At 50.3% G+C, this 18,366-nt stretch overlaps 4 protein-coding genes across 7 annotated transcripts in view; 2 read left to right on the top strand and 2 right to left on the bottom strand.

Annotated features, from left to right (window-relative positions):
• Positions 1-880: 880 nt before the first annotated feature.
• Positions 881-8,754, top strand: JOSD1 (Josephin domain containing 1). 2 transcript variants are annotated; one of them, XM_027680228.1, is made up of 5 exons: positions 881-951; positions 1,321-2,144; positions 6,744-6,872; positions 6,990-7,184; positions 8,560-8,754. In XM_027680228.1, exons 2-5 carry the CDS (start codon positions 1,960-1,962, stop codon positions 8,657-8,659), a joined length of 609 nt encoding a protein of 202 aa, XP_027536029.1. In that variant the 5' UTR covers positions 881-951; positions 1,321-1,959; the 3' UTR covers positions 8,660-8,754. The 2 variants fall into 2 exon arrangements, with proteins under 2 accessions (XP_027536029.1, XP_027536028.1); XM_027680227.1 differs by lacking the exon at positions 881-951 and having other exon boundaries at positions 1,165-2,144.
• A 2,454-nt stretch (positions 8,755-11,208) lies between these two features.
• TOMM22 (translocase of outer mitochondrial membrane 22) lies at positions 11,209-13,114 on the bottom strand. The gene is made up of 4 exons (XM_027680229.1): positions 12,967-13,114; positions 12,746-12,864; positions 12,346-12,463; positions 11,209-11,962 (listed from the first exon to the last, which is right to left on the bottom strand). The coding sequence occupies exons 1-4, from the start codon at positions 13,075-13,077 to the stop codon at positions 11,888-11,890; spliced, it is 423 nt and encodes a 140-aa protein (XP_027536030.1). The 5' UTR covers positions 13,078-13,114; the 3' UTR covers positions 11,209-11,887.
• A 138-nt stretch (positions 13,115-13,252) lies between these two features.
• Positions 13,253-16,587, bottom strand: CBY1 (chibby family member 1, beta catenin antagonist). Of its 3 annotated transcripts, none has more exons than XM_027680242.1 (5): positions 16,497-16,587; positions 15,655-15,765; positions 14,879-14,984; positions 14,679-14,794; positions 13,253-13,814 (listed from the first exon to the last, which is right to left on the bottom strand). In XM_027680242.1, the coding sequence occupies exons 2-5, from the start codon at positions 15,730-15,732 to the stop codon at positions 13,734-13,736; spliced, it is 381 nt and encodes a 126-aa protein (XP_027536043.1). In that variant the 5' UTR covers positions 15,733-15,765; positions 16,497-16,587; the 3' UTR covers positions 13,253-13,733. The 3 variants fall into 3 exon arrangements, with proteins under 3 accessions (XP_027536043.1, XP_027536044.1, XP_027536042.1); XM_027680243.1 differs by lacking the exon at positions 16,497-16,587 and adding an exon at positions 16,135-16,437; XM_027680241.1 differs by lacking the exon at positions 16,497-16,587 and adding an exon at positions 16,152-16,435.
• Positions 16,532-18,366, top strand: part of DMC1 (DNA meiotic recombinase 1) — a 31,235-nt gene continuing 29,400 nt past the window's right edge. The window contains exon 1 of the mRNA XM_027680239.1: positions 16,532-16,773. The gene's annotated coding sequence lies outside the window, so the exon portion shown is untranslated. The remainder of the gene's footprint in view (positions 16,774-18,366) is intronic.

An 18,366-nucleotide genomic window follows, 5' to 3' on the forward strand; every position in this document is an offset into this window, starting at 1 on the left:
GCCCGCCAAGGCGGCGCCCACCAATCACCGGAGCTTGAGCGGCGCGATTTGCATGTTGCCATGGCGGCGGTGGGCGGGGTCGTGGCTATTCATGAGGCGAGGCCGCGCCCCCGCGAAGCGCGCGAAGCCAATGGGAGCAGCAGTGCCAGCTCGGCTTGTTTGCTACACATACAGACACACACAACACAACCCGCGCGACGTGTCGGGGGCCGCTGTCCAATGGGAGGGGTGAGCTTCGTGACAAACAACCCCGACAGCCAATTGAATACGGAGACTCGAGTGACAGGGCGGGACTAAGAGGCTGCCACAGGGCCCGCCCCAGTGGGTGGGCTTTCTCTCAGGCTAGCCAATGAGAAAGAGGCGATTTTTCACTGACAGTTGTGTGAGCCAACTGTCTCTCCAGCCCGCGGGACCGGCTGTCCTGGGCCGGCGTTCCGCCACAGCCCCTGGCGTGGGAAAAGGGCCCCCCCGCCCCTCTGCCCCGGGCTCCTGGCAGAAGGCCTCCATGCCATGCGAGCCCACGGTGTTCAGACCGTCTGTGGTGCCCGCCGGCAGGCAGGACGCCAGCGCCAAGGAGGAAACCTCTCTGGCTGAGGGGCTCTGTGGGCCGGCAGGTGACCCCTGCAGAGCGGCAGGGAAAGCCGTCCGTCCTGCTCCTCCGCCTGGTCGCACGTCCGCTCCTCCACCGCCGCAAGCTCCAGCCCGCGGCACAGAGCGAAACTGGGGGAGGACTCGCGTTCGTTTGTTCACCTGGCGGTGAAACCGCTCTCAGCTGTGTCCCGGCTCGTTTTGGCGTGACGTCAGAAGGGTGGGACCGCGCCTGCGCGCGGCGGTGGCCGCGTTCGGTGGGCGGGGGCGGGTTCCGCGCGCGTGTGCGTGCGCGAGAGCGGCGTGAGCGCGGTTCGGCGCGCGCGTGCGCCGGTGGGGGCGGCCCAAGGGGCCGAGCGGGCGGTGAGGAGGCGGTGGCGGCGGTACCGGCCCGGCCCGGCCCGGCGGGGCCCTCCCGAAGGGAAGGGCGGGCGCCTCGGCCCGGCCGCGAGCCCCGAGGGACTGGGGGGGTTCAGGCGGGGGCTTCTCAGCGCGGTGGGCTGCGGTGCTCGCTGGGCTGCGGTGCTCGCTGGGCTTCGGCAGCGGGAAGCGACCGCCGCCCGGGTGGTTGTTGTTGTTGTGGTGGTTGTGAGGGCGCAGGGTGGGGAGGGCCGAGGTGGGAAGGTGCGGGGCAGGCCGTGGGGCTGGTCCCGTCTGTGCTCCCCTCCCTCCCACGGGCTTTGTGCCGCCTCCTCCCGTTGCTAACGGAGACTTCCCTTTGTCGGAGCGCAGGGTGACCTGTGAGGAATCGCCTTCCCCGCAGCTTGGACTTGGGCTTCTCGTGGCCTAGCAAGAAGCGGTTTCTTTTCTCGAGCTGTTGGCATCTTCCTGCCAGGATTCATTTGTTCCCAAAGGAATGGAGGAATGCAGCTGATAAGTGCTTAACCACGCTGTGCCCCCATAGGCAGCACCAGGAGCTGGCTTTATCGTCACCACTTTGGCACTTTGGGGTGGGCTTCTCCTTCTTACCTGCTCTGGGTACCCTTTTACTGTCACTGTAGACCAAAGGAGATGGAAGAAAAGGAGCGATGTGATAAATTCCAGCTGGTACCGAGACGCTAAGGGGAATCGTGTATTTTGACTTTTTTTTTTTTCCTTTTTTTGTTTTCTGTGAAGGGGAGGGGAAGTATTACATTTTATGGGGTATGGGAGGAGGGAGGAAAAATATGCTGCAGATCTTCATGTGGTTTTTAAAACCAGCTGTCAGAGGGAATTACTGAATAAACTGAAGCACAAGAGGAGGGTTTGTGAGCTGGAAGCAGCGCTAGCCCGCCAAAGAAAGGGGCAGTGAGCTGCTGTTGTGACTGTGGAGGCAGAAACTTCAGCCTCCTTCATTTCTCACCAACTACTCCACATCCACCCATCGAGAAAATGAGTTGCGTGCCATGGAAAGGTGACAAGACCAAATCAGAATCGCCGGAGCCATCCCAGCCACCGCCACTGCATATTTACCATGAGAAGCAGCGCAGGGAGCTGTGCGCCCTCCATGCCCTCAACAATGTCTTCCAGGACAGCAATGCCTTCACCAGGGAAACCCTGCAGGAGATTTTCCAGAGGTAGGATACTCTCTGTATTGGTGGTAGCTACCCCTTGTCCTCTGTCGATTGGAGGAATTTTCAGGTCTTATTTGGGCAAATGTAAAGAAAAGGAGGGGTTCAGACTATGCCACTGCTTCAAGATGAATGTGTCTTCTTTTTTTACGCCCAGTCTTTTTTTTTTTTCTCTATGCAGAAATTCTTTCTCTTTTTACTTGTTTCTTAACCTACTCTGGCTGCCAGTTTTGGGTCCAAAGGCTTTATTGCAGATGCTGTCATGGGGTTGGACTGCTGTCTTCTTCCCTACCCACCGTAATGCCTCTTCTACCCATCTTTCATGTTTTTGCTCCTGACTTGTATGTGTTATCTTGATGATAATAACGCATTTGGGGATTCCCTTGGGAGAATGAAGGCACCAGGAATGACAAATAGGTCATCATAAAAACTCACTTAGTATCACAACACTTCTGAGATTTTTGAAAATTAGCAGCTTTGCAAAATGAGCGACTCCTTATTTGAGTGGTTCAGTGAAGGTCTTCAAATATTACGTCGGGTTTTTTTCCATGCAGCAAGACCCTGATTTAATTTCAGTAGCTGGACCCCTTTTTTCTGTGGCATTGGTAAATGTTTCCCAACCACTTCTGACAATTAAAGTGGTTAATGTAATAATAATTCCGATAATTCATTCCGATAATTAAAGTGGTTTTGAGTTTTAAAGGATGAATGTAAATTATTAACGTAGCCTGTGCAATAGCTCATGCTTTGCTCAGTGTTTATTTTATGCTGTTTCGATGCTTTGTGGAAATTGTCCTGTTCGTGCCTTTAAAAATTCTGGTGATCTTTCATTGGTGGAACTAAGTGATCATATAGGAAAAGAGGTGTCCTTCGATACTCAGCCTGCAGATATTGTAAGTCACGTAGCTTATGCTCAGCAGTTGACAGCATCTTGTGTTTGTGACAGGTAGGAAATACCACGTCATGGCAGTGGTTATGTAGTTATTGTGGGACAAGGCAGTTGGGATGCCCTGTGCTGATGAGCAGGGAGCTGTGCACCTCTGTCACTGCTCTCCTGAAAACTAGCAGATTTATGGAACTGGTGCTTGACTCATGCCTGTCTTTGGCAAAAGAAATGTGGTAATGGACAGTAGCAGATATCAGATTGAAATGCTATTTACAGTAGTGTTGTAGATAAAACTCCTGCTGGTCCATGGCAGGCTCAAGGCACTCTTTGTCCACTGTAAAGACACTGTGGTTTTGTTCTAGAGCAGCAATTGTCAGAATCTTAATCACAGCTGGATTGCTGTTGGCCTGAAGCAAACAAAGGCAGTTCATGTGGTAGAAGGAGTGTGATGATCTGGTTAGTTGGTTTTTGTTGGGCTTGGTGAGACAGAATTAGTGTACAGCATGAAACCTCTCAGAAAGAGATGGGATGTTAATCTTGCTGGACCTCTTGCCATAAAAGGGAGAGTTTGTTTTTGAGTCCAGCCTGGTGGTGTTCCATCCTAATATTCAGATGAAGATAAATTGATTCAGCCCTATGGTAGTATGGAGATATACATGGAAATTCCTCTTGGAAATGGATGAGCTGTAAGCTATGTGTCAGAATTGCCACTGCCTTTCCATTTCTGTTGGATTACTACTTGTCTGTAGTAGCTCTTTGATTTGCCTTTAAAAAGCGTGGATTTAGTTGCCTTTTATATATCGCTTGTCTTTTCTGTGTCTTATCATATTCTGTATGTTGATAAAGGACTGATGAATATTTTTAATAAGCTACAAAAATGTTGTGGTATGATTTTTAAACCCAGTGTTGACAAGGTAGTGAAATCACAAGTAAACTTAAGCTTTCTGTAGCTTTTACCACATCCCTTGGAGAATGATTGAACCACATCGCTTAATCATTAGCTTCCCTTTTGCTGCATCCTATTGTGAAAGGCCAGTCTTGATGATTATCATCTCAAGAGTATGCCAAAACTTGTTCCAGGCACCCCTCTGATTTTGTAGTCCTTCCCTTTTCTTTAATACCTTTTTGATGTTCCTCTGGCTTTTGTTGCAGGAATTAAGATTGCCTGTTCCAAGTGTTGTGAGGAGATACAAACAAAATTACTTCGTTGGAGTCTGTGTATTGAGACCTGATTAGGAAAGACAGCTGCATACAGGAATCTTGGAGCCCCTTGTGTTAAGACGATATGTTGATGAAAGTTTCTGACTGAGATTACCTGGATTTCTGTCCAGCTTTGTTAGTCTTTCTCAGCTCAGTGTCTAGATAAAAAAAAACACCAAACAAAAAAACCCCAAACAACCCCCTCCCCCGCCAAAAAAAAAACAAATAAAAAAACCAAACAACTTTGGGGAGGCAACTTAATTCCTTATCTAGTAGAATCCTTCAGCTGATGATTGTGGACCCCACTTAAGTGTGTGTGTGGATAGCCACATTGAGGCAATTCTTGGTGCAGGTTTGGTCACAGGTGCCACTTCTTTGAGACTGTCACCTGTGCTGGTCTCTTATTCTCATTTCTAGAGCTCTGCAAGTTACGTGAAGGAACAAAGATAAATGCGTTCTTTCAGCTCTCAAACTTGTATCTGGAGTACGGTGCAAGGAGAGGATGCTTCTGTAACCCAAAGGGCTTTCTTGATTGTAAGGCTTTCCTAGCTCGCTGGTGCTCATGAATTAGGATGAAGCAATGATTTTGAGGAATTAGTTGTAGCCAAGTAATCTTGCTTTATGGAGATGCTGGAAGAGCTGTGACAAGCTACAGTTGCATCTCTGTGACCAGTAAATACAGCAGAGCTTTGAGACTGGAAACCGTGAATCTCTGAAAATGTCACTGCCTTACTCGGGAATGCCCCATTGTGGATATTAACAGCTTTTCCTCTTGCCATGGTGTTGTGGACTCTTCTCCATTCTATAGTCAAGTTCTCCCCACCCTCCTGTGGGGAGAATGCTGTTCTGCTGCAGTCTGCTCCAGTGCAGGAAAACACAGCTGAAGCCAAAAGCTACCTGTCTCCAGACTTTGTTTGGTGTGAAACTCCCTACTCAAACCACTGCTTTCTTCTTCTTGTCAAATGCCTTATGCTGTCAGGGCAGGAATGCAGAAGGGCTGAGGGATTTTCACTGGATGAAATATGCCTGCAGAATGTGCACTGTGCTAAAGGCCAAGCAAAAGACGTGTAGAAACATTAGGAGTTTTGGGGGATGGAGTTGACAGGAGGGAGAGGCAGGTGAAATGTGGGTGTTTGGATCATATGAAATCTGAACCTTGCACAGCAGAACTAAGGAAGTCCTTACCAATCAAAAGAGCAACTCATTACAACAGAACTGATGTCAGGCTTGACTTTCTTTAGATTGGCATTGCATGACCTTGCTGTTCTCTGCTCCCAATTTCCCCTGTGCTTGGTTTTCCAGCTGTCATCTTCATCATAATACACCCCATCATCATTTTCCCTCCTTACAAAATTTCTTGGGGGGGGGGGGGAGAGCATAAAACAATAAAAGTGGATAACAGGTTTTTTTGCCACATATCTCCATGTTTTGTGTCTCACATCCATTATCTGAAGCTGTGGAAAGGCCGTCTTCTATTTTTGCTTGTAACCTCATAGCAGTCCACATCTTCCTCACAAGGGGAAGTGGAGGGACAGGCACTGATCTCTCCTTTTTGGTGACCAGTGACAGGACCCAAGTGAATGGCCTGAAGTTGTGTCAGGGGAGGTTTAGGTTGGATATTAGGAAAAGGTTCTTCACTCAGAGGGTGATTGGGCACTGGAACAGGCTCCCCAGGGAAGTGGTCACAGCAGCAAGGCTGACAGAGTTCAAGAAGCGTTTGGAAAATGCTCTCAAGCACATGGTGTGGTTCTTGGGGCAGTCCTGTGGGGGCCAGGAGTTGGACTCGATCCCTGTGGATCCCTTCCAACTCAGGGTATTCTATGATTAGATGAACACAATAGAGTGTGGTTCTGCAATTTCAGATGCTGTAATAATGGAAGTGATGTCTAAGCAAGCTTATAGGTCAAAGCTGAAGAGATTTGTTCACAACAGGATTATCTGTTTAGTTACTTACAACAACAGATATTTTTTACCATCTAGCAAAAGCAGTGCTTTAGAGAGCTCCCAGCTGCAAATGTCTTTACAGCTTTGTGTCTGAATACTTCTTTCATTTACCAGTGAGAGGGTGGGGAGAACAACCTTTTCTGCATCCAACTTCCCCTGCCTCTTTTTCTCATCCAGTCTTCAAGACTGGTGTTGACTGTTGAACTCTCAAAATTGTAATAGCCTTTGTCCTAAATGGCAAACTGGCATTCACTCCAACTGTGAATTGAGGAAAAATCATAATTGAAGCATCCTTCAAAAAGTACCAGTTCAAGGGAGTGTGGGGGGAAAGCTTCGTGGTCCCTTTTCGCATCAAAGGTAGGACCTTTGGAGGTTTTGTACACCAAAATTATTCTTAATGCATTACTTAGTCCCCTCAGCCACTTTGATGAATGAAAAGGGGGAATGGAATAGTTTGTATTTAAACACAAACCCCCCGAAAATGGCCTTCAGGTTGTACAGCAAGTAGCCCTTTGTGGCTGTAGAATACAGGTTCAGCAAGCGCCTGCTAGAGCAGTCCCCTGTTCTGTTTGCAGGCTGTCTCCCAACACCATGGTGACCCCCCACAAGAAGAGCATGCTGGGAAATGGGAACTATGATGTGAACGTGATCATGGCAGCCCTTCAGACCAAAGGCTACGAGGCGGTTTGGTGGGACAAGCGCAGGTACTGACAACTTGGGTAATTCTGGAGGTGGCTGCTGTTTGTAAATATGAGAAAGAGATTGAACTGAAAGCACCAGAACATAATCTTACTGCTGTCCTGTTTTCTGCACTCTTTCAGGGATGTTAACGCCATTGCCCTGTCTAACGTGATGGGCTTCATCATGAATCTGCCCTCCAGCCTTTGCTGGGGCCCCTTGAAGCTCCCCCTCAAGCGACAGCACTGGATCTGCGTCCGGGAGGTGGGAGGCACCTACTACAACCTCGACTCCAAGCTCAAGGTGCCCGAGTGGATTGGAGGTGAAAGTGAGCTCAGGTAGGATTTCCTCAAATCTTTCCCTCTTGGAGGTGATAAATGTGTCCTTAAACAGTTAGTGATTGAAACATGTATGGTTGACCTTCAATAGTAAATATTTGAAAGTAATAAAGTTTTTGTGCCTCCACTTGGATTTATGCCCCGTTTGGACAGAGCTAGGGAAATGCTTTCAGCAGTGGCAATCTCTGAGCTCAGGAAAGCCTGACTTGGCCTCTTAATGTGTCTGGCTCTGTCATTAGTGGTAAAGGCAGAGGCCAAGTCTGGTATTAGTGGGTGACCCCTGCAACAAGATGTGCTGTGCCCTGCTCCCTCCTCGAAAGTGACAGTCTCAGCATTCCTTGCCTCTTTAGTAACAGTCTGTATGTTCCCAATAAAAGGCTTTCCAGACTAGAAGTGCAGCCTTATTCCTTACAGCAATGAAAGCTGTTTGTTAGAAATCACTTTCCTATGTAAGCACTGACTTGGCTCCTCTTCCCTCTTTAATCTTAACATGAGATAGTTGCTGTAAATGCTTTATAAAGTCTCACCTGCTCTTGGTTGTTGTTTAGCTTCCATTCCATCATGTTGTGAATCCTACTAGCAGCCTTGCTGTCTTGACTAGACCTGTGATGAGATAGGGATTGCACATCAGCAGTATTTGCAGAGCTCACCATGCCATTGAAGTTTTGGTGAAGGGAATGTCAGCCTTCTGTGAATTTCTGGGATAAAGCAACACTGGAGTGTTTTTATGGAACTACTGTGCAGAGGTTCTGGTGGATTTTATCCTGTGTGTATTGTTCTTCAGCAGTAAATATGGGCTTTCTGTATTGGGAGTTTTGGAAATCTGGAACAAAAGGTATCAGAGAAAACATTGATTTGACTTTCAGATTTATTGGAAGTAATCCAAGTTTGGTATTAGAAAAAGCTGAGGGGCAGAAAGGGGCTAAAGAACCATGTCAAATGACCAGGTGCTATGACCTGTGATAAGGACATCTCAATGATGGGCTGGTTTTTTTTCTGCGAGTGTTCCCAGATTTGTTGGAATTATTTTAAATTACAGTGGGATTCTTGATCTTGGAAATCTGGAGAAATTGAACTTGGTTTTAATTCTATTTTTGCTACCTTGGAAAGTGACATCTATATAGACTTTTCTCTTCTGAGATTAAGATAATGTCTGTCTGATTCTGAGATAGTTTTCTGGGCAGAGGTGTGTTGAATGTATTGGGACAAGTTTAATATTTGTTTGGGGTTTTTTTCTGTTGTAAAATAACTAAAGACTTTGGGCGGGGTGTGTTTCTCCCATTTCTTGTCACATCTACATAGTTGCATTAGTTGTTTTAGAAGATGATAGAGTTCTACATTCAGTAGCACTTATTTCTATTTCTCTTTATGATAGGAAATTTTTGAAACACCAGCTGAGAGGAAAGAACTGTGAACTCCTACTGGTGGTGCCAGAGGAGGTGGAAGCACATCAGACCTGGAGAGCTGACGTGTGATCTGGACCGACTCTGTCCTCCAACTACAGCTCTTCCCCTTTACCAAACTCCTGATGTCCTAAAACCTGGATAATGGATGCCCCGACTCTTCCTGTCTGGAATTTCCTTTGTTAGGCTCTTCTCTTCCTTCCTTGGTGCAATAGGGCAATGGTGCAGGATGTTGGGGGTGGTGGGTGGGGAGAACTGAGGCCAGAGTGGAGGAAACTGGAAGCCAATCACTTTAGTTGCAAGGTGGATAAGCTGCGTGCCCTTTGGCCAGCGGGAAGGCATCGTGCTCTTTAAAACTGGGCTGGGGGCGAGGGTACCTGGAAACCTCCGGCCTCCCTTTCCCCACGTGGCTCAAGGTGTATGGTGGGACCCTGCCCTGTCCAGGGCTTGCCAGGGAGGAGCAGGGGCCAAGCATGCTGCCACCTCTTCACAAGTCTCTCCCTCCAAAACAAGTCACCATGAAGACATTTGCAATTCCTAAGGATCTCTCAGGACACTCAAAACACTAGGAATGGTACGGTGCTCAGCACGACCCTCTGCTTCTTAGGGCTGGTTTGTGCCAGAAATTAGGAAACAATAATAAGAACAGTGTCATCTTCCAAGAAATTCTTCGGGTAGCTAGAGGATTCTTCCCCAGTGTCTCCAGGGATTTATGTTATGTGGTGAGTGGTTCTTTGGCAGCGTGTGGCTGGCTAAGGTGACATGGAAACAGCAAGCACAGGCTGAGGAGTATCAAGTTTCTGGACTGGAGAGAGGCCATAGTCTGCTTGGGTTTCTTCGTGCTGTGGTGTGGGGGGGGATTATTTTGTTTTACTTTTTAACACCTATTTTGGTTTTCTGCACGGTCACCCAGTAGTTTAGAGGCTGCTTGGAGAGGGGAATAAAGCCGAAGAGGTTTTGAGAGAAATTTCATTCCCTTTTATTTCCTTCTTCAGAAGCCTAGCCCACAGTCAGGAATGTCATGTGAAACGTCCCAGAAACAGGTCAAGTTACAAAATAAGAATGAGCTGAGGAGGGAAGCCTTCATAACAGTCAGGTTTGCCCTTTCATAGTTAGTAGCCACTGGCGTGGGAGCTGCAGAGGGTCCACCAGAACTTTCAGGCATTAGAGACACCCTGACTTAGTAGTTGAACCAATCTCCCCTTTAGTGTTGGCCGACAAACATTCCATTAATGGATGAATTGCTTTTTCCTGCCTTCTGTGGGGAAGAGTGACTAGACATGGAGACTCTAAGCAGAATCCCTACTGGCTGTTCCCAGTCACCCAGATGAGCTGTAGCTCAGCCATGCCTTCCATGGCAGGAGGTGGTAATGCTGAATTTGGAACAGACTTCATTCTGTTTAGCACTTCCTGGTGAGCTGCTGTTTGCTTCTTCCCTCTTTACATGTCCGAGTTGAACAGCAGCCTCTGGTACCTGATGGAGCTTGAAGGATCCTGCTCCATCGTGCAGGAAAGTCTCATTACTGATGTTTGAGCTGGTGAAAGGAGGGCTTGTAATGATCTTTTCTCAGTTATTTTTCTCTTCAGAGCTCTGCAAATGCATGAGTGGGTGCTCGAAGTTGAAAGACCACCAAAATGGCACCTTCCCAACCGAGAGGCCATATGAGGATGGGATGATGGTGTTCACTGCCCCCTGGACATCTGGCAAGCACTGTTTTGCAGTCCTTTGAGCACAGCCTCCCACAGTAAAGGGCAAACGGCTCTTATGTTTTAAAAAGTCCTATTTCGTAACACATTCCAATGACCAATACCAGCTGGCAGAGTTTTTAAACACTTTCCAGGCAGGATGTGCAGCCTGCAGGCATTCTGCTCCTGACTTGAAGCCATTTCTTCAAGAGGGGTAAAAATATATCTCAACAGCGACATTTTCTATGCTGATTGAAGTTGCACTTTGGAGAAAAACTGTTTGCATGGAAACTGCAAGCCAATGGACAGTGCACAGTATGCAAAGATGTTTTAAAATACTTTGGGGCTACTTTCCTCTCCTTGTACGTCAGCTGCTTTCCCATGGGAGGGAAACAGTGTGATCCAGCTGCTCAGGTAAAGGGAAAGTGTACGATCACACCCCTGTGGGAGGCGAGGCTGCCGTGCCCAAGGGTGGGTGAGCCGGTCCAGTCCCACCGCTCAGGAGTGGGGAAGCCCCTGTTTGTTTTCTTGCTTGTTTGGTTTTGTTAGAGCCTTGTCTTGGGTTTGTTTACAGAGATGTATTTTGTTTAACCAAATATTAAAAATGGGGAAAAAAATTTTCCATATAAATGTCCTATCACTTCTGTATGTTCAACTGAATTGTTCTGTAACAAAGTATGTAAAGGATAAATAAATTTTTTTTCTTTGGTTATAAAACCACCACCCTTCTGTGAGTTTAGAACCTTGAATGTTGGTCACTAGTGCTGAGCACCTCCCTGAGAACTCCCTTAAGCCATGCAAGGCTTCCCCCCCACTCTGAGGGTGACAGAGCCATGTCAGTCCCTTCCCCGTTGCCAGGAAATGCATGAAATGGAGAGGTCCCTACCCACAAAGCTCCCAACAGCTCTGAAAGAACTGAGCCTCCCTCAAGGACATCTATTAAAATCACACTGCTCAGGTTGGATTTATTTAATATTCCATACAAAAAAATACGCAGCTGATATCTGAAGTTCTACTTTATGAGGCAGAGAATCTGCGTGGATGTGATCGTCTCAAACCTGGCCTGCTGCTCCCTCTGTTCTCACACACACACAGAGCTACAGTGAAAGTGTTTCTGCAGACACATCTTCCCAAAGAGTGTTTTCCATGGGGTATGGATTGCCACCTGCACCCCTCCTTCCTCTGCTGTGAAAGTCACTCCTCCTGCCACCAGTGTCCTTCAGCTCCAAGTCAGGCAGGAAAGAATTTGTCCTCTCTGACTGCTGCTTTTCAAAGCCTGACCTGTGCCCCAGGGTGGTTTTGGGGGGGGGGCAGCGGCAAGAAAGCTGGCAGAGGAGCTCCCCCAGTCCAAGTCTGTACCTGGTTATGGCATAGTGATTGAATAAAAGGAAATACTCATGATTTCTACAGGAGGGGGGATGCAGACAGGAACCGTCATCAGGTCCAGAGGAGGGGCTTCCCCCCCTCATTGTGAACAGGTCAATGTCCCAAAGGAGAACCAAAACCAAAACCAAACAAAAGGAAAAAATGCCCTGACCCAACAAATCAACAGTTCAATATATCATAATCGCGAGGTCTTCCCACTTGATATGAATCCAACTCAGCTTTCACAAATTACATTTTTCCAGACAGCGGAGGCAGGGCCCCTGGCATTCCCCCTGAGAGCCCTGTGTTGGGTCCAAGAAGGATCTGAAAGGAAAACAATTGGTTGAGTGGCTTCAAGGACACAGGAAGGATTCCCACCCTGTCCCCCCTCCTACAGGTACTGGCAGTGCCACAGCCGAGGTCAATGTCTGACCACAGCCCCTGTTTCAGCTATTCCAGCCCCTCAAGGCCTATCTCAGCTGGAGAAAGCCAGGTTGTGCTTGCCAGAGAATGCCACCAGCCTGACGCTGGGAATCGGCAGGACTGTCCCACTGGAACATCCAGCTGGAGAATCTGGTGTGATGAGTGATGCCGCAGTGTGTAACAGTGCACTCCTCTCCCCCAGCAGCTGGTCACAGGGGGAGGCACTGGCACCCCCAACCTACTTTGCAGGGCTAGGAGAGAGGGCTGGGCCGTTCCTGCCTCACCTGTCGCTGCTGCAGCTGCTGCTGTTGTTCCATCTGCAGTTTTTCCGTTTCAAAGACGACAGGAAGAACCAGAATCATGAAGGAGGTGGTCCCAATCCACAGAGCTGCCCTAGAGAATCTAGCAAGGAGAAAGAACATTAGGATTTAGAATCAGTTCTTTAGCCACTTCTTACCCACTTCCCACGCTTCCCTTCTGTGCCTCGGGCAAAAGCCTTCCTCCAAATCCACCCCCGAGCTCCGGGTGGCACCTTACCCCCGCCCTCCTCGCGCCACCCAGAAACAAAGAGCGCGGCCCCGCCGCTGCCCGCCGGCCCCGCACTGCGCTACCCGCGGCCAAAGCCGCCCCGCGCCCCGCTGCGCCAGCCGGGCCCGCTTCGAGGGGCTCCCGCCGCCCCCTCACCTGTACATCTTCTGCGCTACCGTCAGCGACAGGTCGAACGTGGCCCCGGCCGCCGATCGCACGCTCTCGGGGAACATCTCCGTGAGCCCCCACAGCCGCTCCGCCAGCGTCTCGTCCAGCTGCGGGCGGCACCAGCGCGTCAGGCCCTGCCGCCCGGCCCCGCGGGGTCACCGCGCCCGCTCGGCCCGCCCGGCCCGCCGCGCCGCCGCCCGCCCTGATACCTCCTCGTCGTCCTCCTCTTCTTCCTCCAGCTCGTCTTCCAGCTCCTCGGCCTTGCCCGCGCCGCCCTTGGGCAGCAGCTCCTCCGGGGACAGGGACGCCGCGGCCGCCATCGCCACCAGACAGGACGGAGGGGAGCGGCGGGCGGAGCGCCGCCGGAAGCGAGGCAGCCCTCCCGCCGCCCGGTCCGGGCGAGGCAGCGGCCCCTGGCGGCGCGGAGGAACGATGGCCGCCCCCCCGCCCGGCCGCCCCAGCGCAGCGCGACCCGACACAAACACCCACAGAACCGTGTTTTAAAGGCGAGGTTTTATGTAGATTATGCAAAACCCTCGAGAACGAGCAACTCCAGCATCCCGCTCGCCCAAGGCAGGCGGTGAGGCTTGTACGAGCCTTCGCGGGCTCCCCGTGGGGGGACAGGCTGGAGGGGGCAGGGGTTTCCCTGCCTTCCTAAGGCATGGAGGAGCCCGCACGGAGAGGGATCTTCTCCACCGTCCTTGTCCGGCTGCCTTGGAGAGAAGGGTATCTATGCTGGGCTGCTGCAAGGTAAAGTGCTCTGAGAAAAAACGTGTTAATTTTAACAGTGCTGCGGTGCCAAACCAACCATCAGCAGCATCACGGCACTGCACAACGCTGGAGGCATCTCGTCACTCTTGGTCCCATGAAACAAAGTACCTACACGCAGTACCAACGAGGCTGGGAGGCCCAAGCCGGCCCTGGCATCCTGTGCACCAAGACCCAGAGCCAGCCCCATTCTCCAGCCACCTCTTCTTCACTTCCTCCTCCGGCTGTGCTGCTTCAGCTCCTCCAGCTCCTTCTCCATCAGGTGGGACTCAGCGGTGGTCTCGGAGAGCTGCAATGCACAGCAAATGATGACAAGAGTGAGTTAAAAGCTTGTGAGGCTTCTCTGACTTCATAGCACAGTTGAGATTTACCACTGCAAGCCAGGACCTGCAGAAGGGAATTTGTTCCTATTGAGCAAGGGGGAAGCTGCCATGTCACACTTCACTGAGATCACCCGGAAAACCTGGAGAGCAGCTAGGGTTTCTGCTCAGTGCTCCAGCCACAAAAGCCACTTGCCAGTTTCAAAACATGTGAAGAGTAAGGAAGGAAAATAAAGGAATGAGTATTTGTCCAGACTGACATAAAGGCTAAATCACTTAATAGACGGAGAATACACGTGTGTTCTATTTCACTGAAAGTCTCTCCAGATTTTAAGCACAAAAGTTGTGATCTTAGGATAAGGCTGAATTTTGGTTTATTTAGGGCTTGGGAATTCTTTCATCCACAGGTTTAAACACAGAACAGATGTCATGCCCCTCGTGACAGCAGATGGAAGCTTTAATCCTCTGTGACCAGAGGGTGGCTATAACTCAGTTTCACAGTTAGGGCAGAGGCCAGAGTGGCAAGAAAAATGCCATTCTCTGTGCAGAAGGGGAAAGAGGAGACATGGCGCTTGCAGGCACTCTCCTCTCCTCAGCCACAGCATTCACAACAAGCTCTGGTGCAGGGGGAACCTTTCCCTCTCCTCACAGAGCAGATCAGGCTCTACTCCCACAGTCACTTCACTGTTACATGAACGTTGCACAGCAGGGTAAGGCAGAAAGCAAGGTGCAGTGGGAGCAGCCTCCTTCAGCACTCCCAGCACCCTTCACTTGGGCCTTTCACCGGGGCATCTCCACTGCTATGGGCAGGCAGGAATAGGGTGAAGACTCACCATGTCCAGCAGAATATCCACTTTCAGCCGAAGGAGGTTGTTTTCTTCCTCTAGCTGCTGGTTTCGTTTGCGCAAGCGCTGCAATTCCCTGCGATCCCCCGTGAAGGTTCCTGATTCTGGGAGGAAAGAAAGAGGTCAAAATATAGATTGTCAGCCAACCGTGGCTACTTCAGACCAAAACAAGCTGAGCTGCACTCTACCTGACACCCACTGGCCATTTTCAAACTTCAGGCTCTGGCCAGCAAGGTTCATGGAGGGGGTGCCATACTCCAGGCCCAGCTCAACCTCACGGGTGGATCTATCCAGCTGCAGGGAGAAGATCACACTCAGCATTCCACAGAATTCCAAGCCACCCCCTGCTCTCCCATTTCATTAAAATGGAAAATGCTGGTCCAAATGGCCCTGGATCCTGGAATCCTGCTTTGGTCATGTACTGCTGCAGTAGACAACTGGCTTCTCTCACTACCATCCCTGCACTTTCTCCCACCCAAACACACACTCATCTCCCTGGGCTGGAAGACCACTGGTGAGGAGTTTTCAGTGAAATGGTTCTGGACTGCATGTGGGGTAACAATGATCTTTTCCTGAGCTATTCCATTTCTAGTTTTATATATAGTCACCAGTGATCAGAAACAGGGCCGCACCGCAGGAAGAGAGCAGCACAGCTGGAATCCTGAGTTTGAAGGACCCCACGGGGATCGAGTCCAACTCCTGGCCCTGCACAGGACAGCTCCAAGAATCACACCACGTCTGAGAGTGTTGTCCAAATGCTTCTTGAATTCTGTCAAGCTTGGTGCCGTGACCACTTCTCTGGGGAGCCTGTCCGAGTGCCTGACTACCCTCTGGGTGAAGAACCTTTTCCTCTCCCAGAAGAAGCTGGGAGCTCTTGTAAGGGTTACAGTACTCACAGCAGGAGCCACCCACCCCGGTTACCAAGCAAGCACTCCTGCAGCAAACCATGGGCACTGGGACTTACAAAGTGCAGGTTGGAGAGAGAGACCCATTTCCTGGGGGGCGTCTTCTTCGGGCTGAAGGAGTTCCCAAACAGGGGCATCACGTGCTGCTGGCCGGGCTTACAGGAGGCTCCCTGAAAGAGCAGGAGGGATAGGGCTGGTCTGAGGCTGTGGGACAGGAGCAGTGATGTGACAAGGCAGCTACGTTGCCACGGCTGAGGTTTGCTTCAGCCGCCCATTTTCCAGCACTGACACTGCCCGGTTTCCACCCAACACCAGCCCTCACACCCCTTCTCCCCAGGCAGTGTCCCCCTGGCTCTCAGAGAGGCCGAGATGGCGGTTTGGGGGGTACCTGGCTGCCACCCGCCACCGCTGCCCGGCAGCACCGGCCCTCCACGGGCACCTCCCTCGCACCTCTGTTGCCACGTGAACAAGCTGGGATGGGGGACAGAGGGTGCAAAGCGTAACAGCCCCTCCAGCCCTCACCTGTGCCCCCTCCCAACCTGTGCCCTCTCCTCACCTGTGTCTCCTCCCTACCCGCGCCCCTTGCCCTCGGCCGGTACCCCCCGCGCCGCGCGGTATCCCCCGGCACCGGCTGGGCACGGGCCGTACCACCCTACGGGCACGCCGAGGAGCTGCGAGGGGAGCACCGCAGGGCGTTATTCCCCGCACGGGCCGCCATCGGGATGCTCCTTTGTTCTGTTTTCCCTCCCGGCATCTCACTGGCGAAAGCAGCGGGCTCGGCGAGAGAAGAACCGATGAGGAACACCCCCGCCCTGCAGTGGTAGGGTCAGCCCCGCGCTGCGGGGGCGGTTGGGCCGGGCTGTTCCATCGGGCTTCGCCTCAGTGACGGGGGGGGCCCCACCTCTCCGTTGGGCCGCGCTGGCTCCCGGCGCTCCCCGTCCGTCCCCGGTGGGATCCGCCGCGTGTCCCGGGAGCGGTTTGCGGCCGCCGCGTTGCCGTGGCGACGGGATCCGCCGGTCCGCTCCGCCTCCCGTGGTGGGGGAAGACGGGGGCGGAGTGGCTGGGGCAGTGGAGATGGGGCTCCTCTCGCGTCAAAGTTGTGATGCGCAATCCGCGCTTTCCCTACACCCTCCCGAAAATGCTTGTGTCGGTTGGAAGACTTTCTAAAATTGTTTTGGGTGGGTTTTTTGTTTGTTTGTTTGTTTTTCAGATAAATACCTATAAGCCATTAGGCAGAGAACCCCTCCTTGCTTGGGAACATGGGAGAAAAAGTGGAAGAGGTCTGGAGTCCTGGACTGCGTGTGTTCGGGGGATGATGGGTGAGGAGCTGAAGAGGGAAGGATCCCACAGAACCACAGAATCAATTAGGTTGGAAAAGACCTCTGAGATCATCGAGTCCAACTCGTGACCGAACTCCACCGTGTCAACTAGACCATGGCACCAAATGCCATGTCCTGTCTTTCCTTACAAACCTCCAGGCACTGTGACTTCCCAGGAGCAGCTCCTCACATGCCTTTCTCCGAAGCAGTCCCAGCGTCCTGATTTCCTGCACACATTGCAAAGTCCTCCCTTTCAGCACATGATGGAATACATTTAGTTTTATTGTGTTACTTGCTGGCTTGTATTCCATGGGAGGTGGCTGTGGCAGTTAGTTTGGATAATATTTTAAATGAACAGCAGGGGTATGTAGCAGATATCACCGGTACTTTTTATATTGCAGGGGAAAAATGCCATTCCTAAATTATAAAATAATTCTCCAATATGTTAGAATTTAGTTATCTGAATTTACTTGCTTCATTGTTAGAAAAGCTTCTGTTGAGGACTTCCTGGGGCTTTCTTGAAAATTTTAGATGAATGAGATACTAAGATGCTGACTTTGGTTAAAAGGGAACAATAAAGAAAAGAAGAAAAAAAAAGAGGGGGCAGGCAGATAAAAGAAGAAGAAAAGAAGAAAATCACCAACCTTTTACTTTGGTTTGTACATGTATTAATACTCCAGGGGAAAAAAAAATCCAACAGTCTTTCATTCTCAGAGTGCTTAATTGGCACCCTGCCTCAAGTGAACCAGAAAATGACTCGCTTGGAATGAAAATTGAGAAGATACCACAATTAAACCCAGTGTCTGGAGACAAGAAAAATCTCTGGTGCTGCACTATCTTCTGGTAGTCCAGTTAAGCAATGTCTGTTTCTTGCAGGATACGTGCTATAAAAACAGTGGCCTTCTGACCTGGTGTACCAGAGTCTGTGCACTGGAAATTAGTGATTTTTGCAATAACAGAAGCAATTATATTGTGTGTGGGGAAACCAACACCCTTAAAAGCAGAATAAAAACTTGCCATCCTGAGCAAAGTCTTTGTGAAGTAGTCATGGCTTCTATCAGCATTTAATACCCATTGGATAAGAAATATGAAGGTCCAGATAAATGAGGGCAAGAACCTTGGAAGAAAAGCTGAGGGAATGTAGAATTAGAATTTTGAACTGAAAAAAAAAATGCAGCTATCCTGGGTGCTTATAAGAGCCAAAGACCACATAGGATAGTGAGGGGCTGAGATCTTAACACTCACTTTCTTTTTTTTCATTCGTTATATGCACTATAACGAATACTCAGTTATACTCAGATACTCAGACCTGAAGAGCTCCAGGTGAGAGATGCATCTCCCTGAGTTGCTCAAAAACAAAGGCACATATGTTTCCTTTGTAAACACTTAAGGAGTTTCTTATTGCGGGGGTGGGAGGGGGACCAACGACAGATGTCAAGAAGCTCTGGTCAG

The sequence above is a fragment of the Neopelma chrysocephalum genome, unplaced genomic scaffold (genome assembly GCF_003984885.1).
Source record: "Neopelma chrysocephalum unplaced genomic scaffold, ASM398488v2 Primary Assembly neopelma1_59, whole genome shotgun sequence".
In the NCBI taxonomy this organism is placed as follows: Eukaryota; Metazoa; Chordata; class Aves; order Passeriformes; family Pipridae; genus Neopelma; species Neopelma chrysocephalum.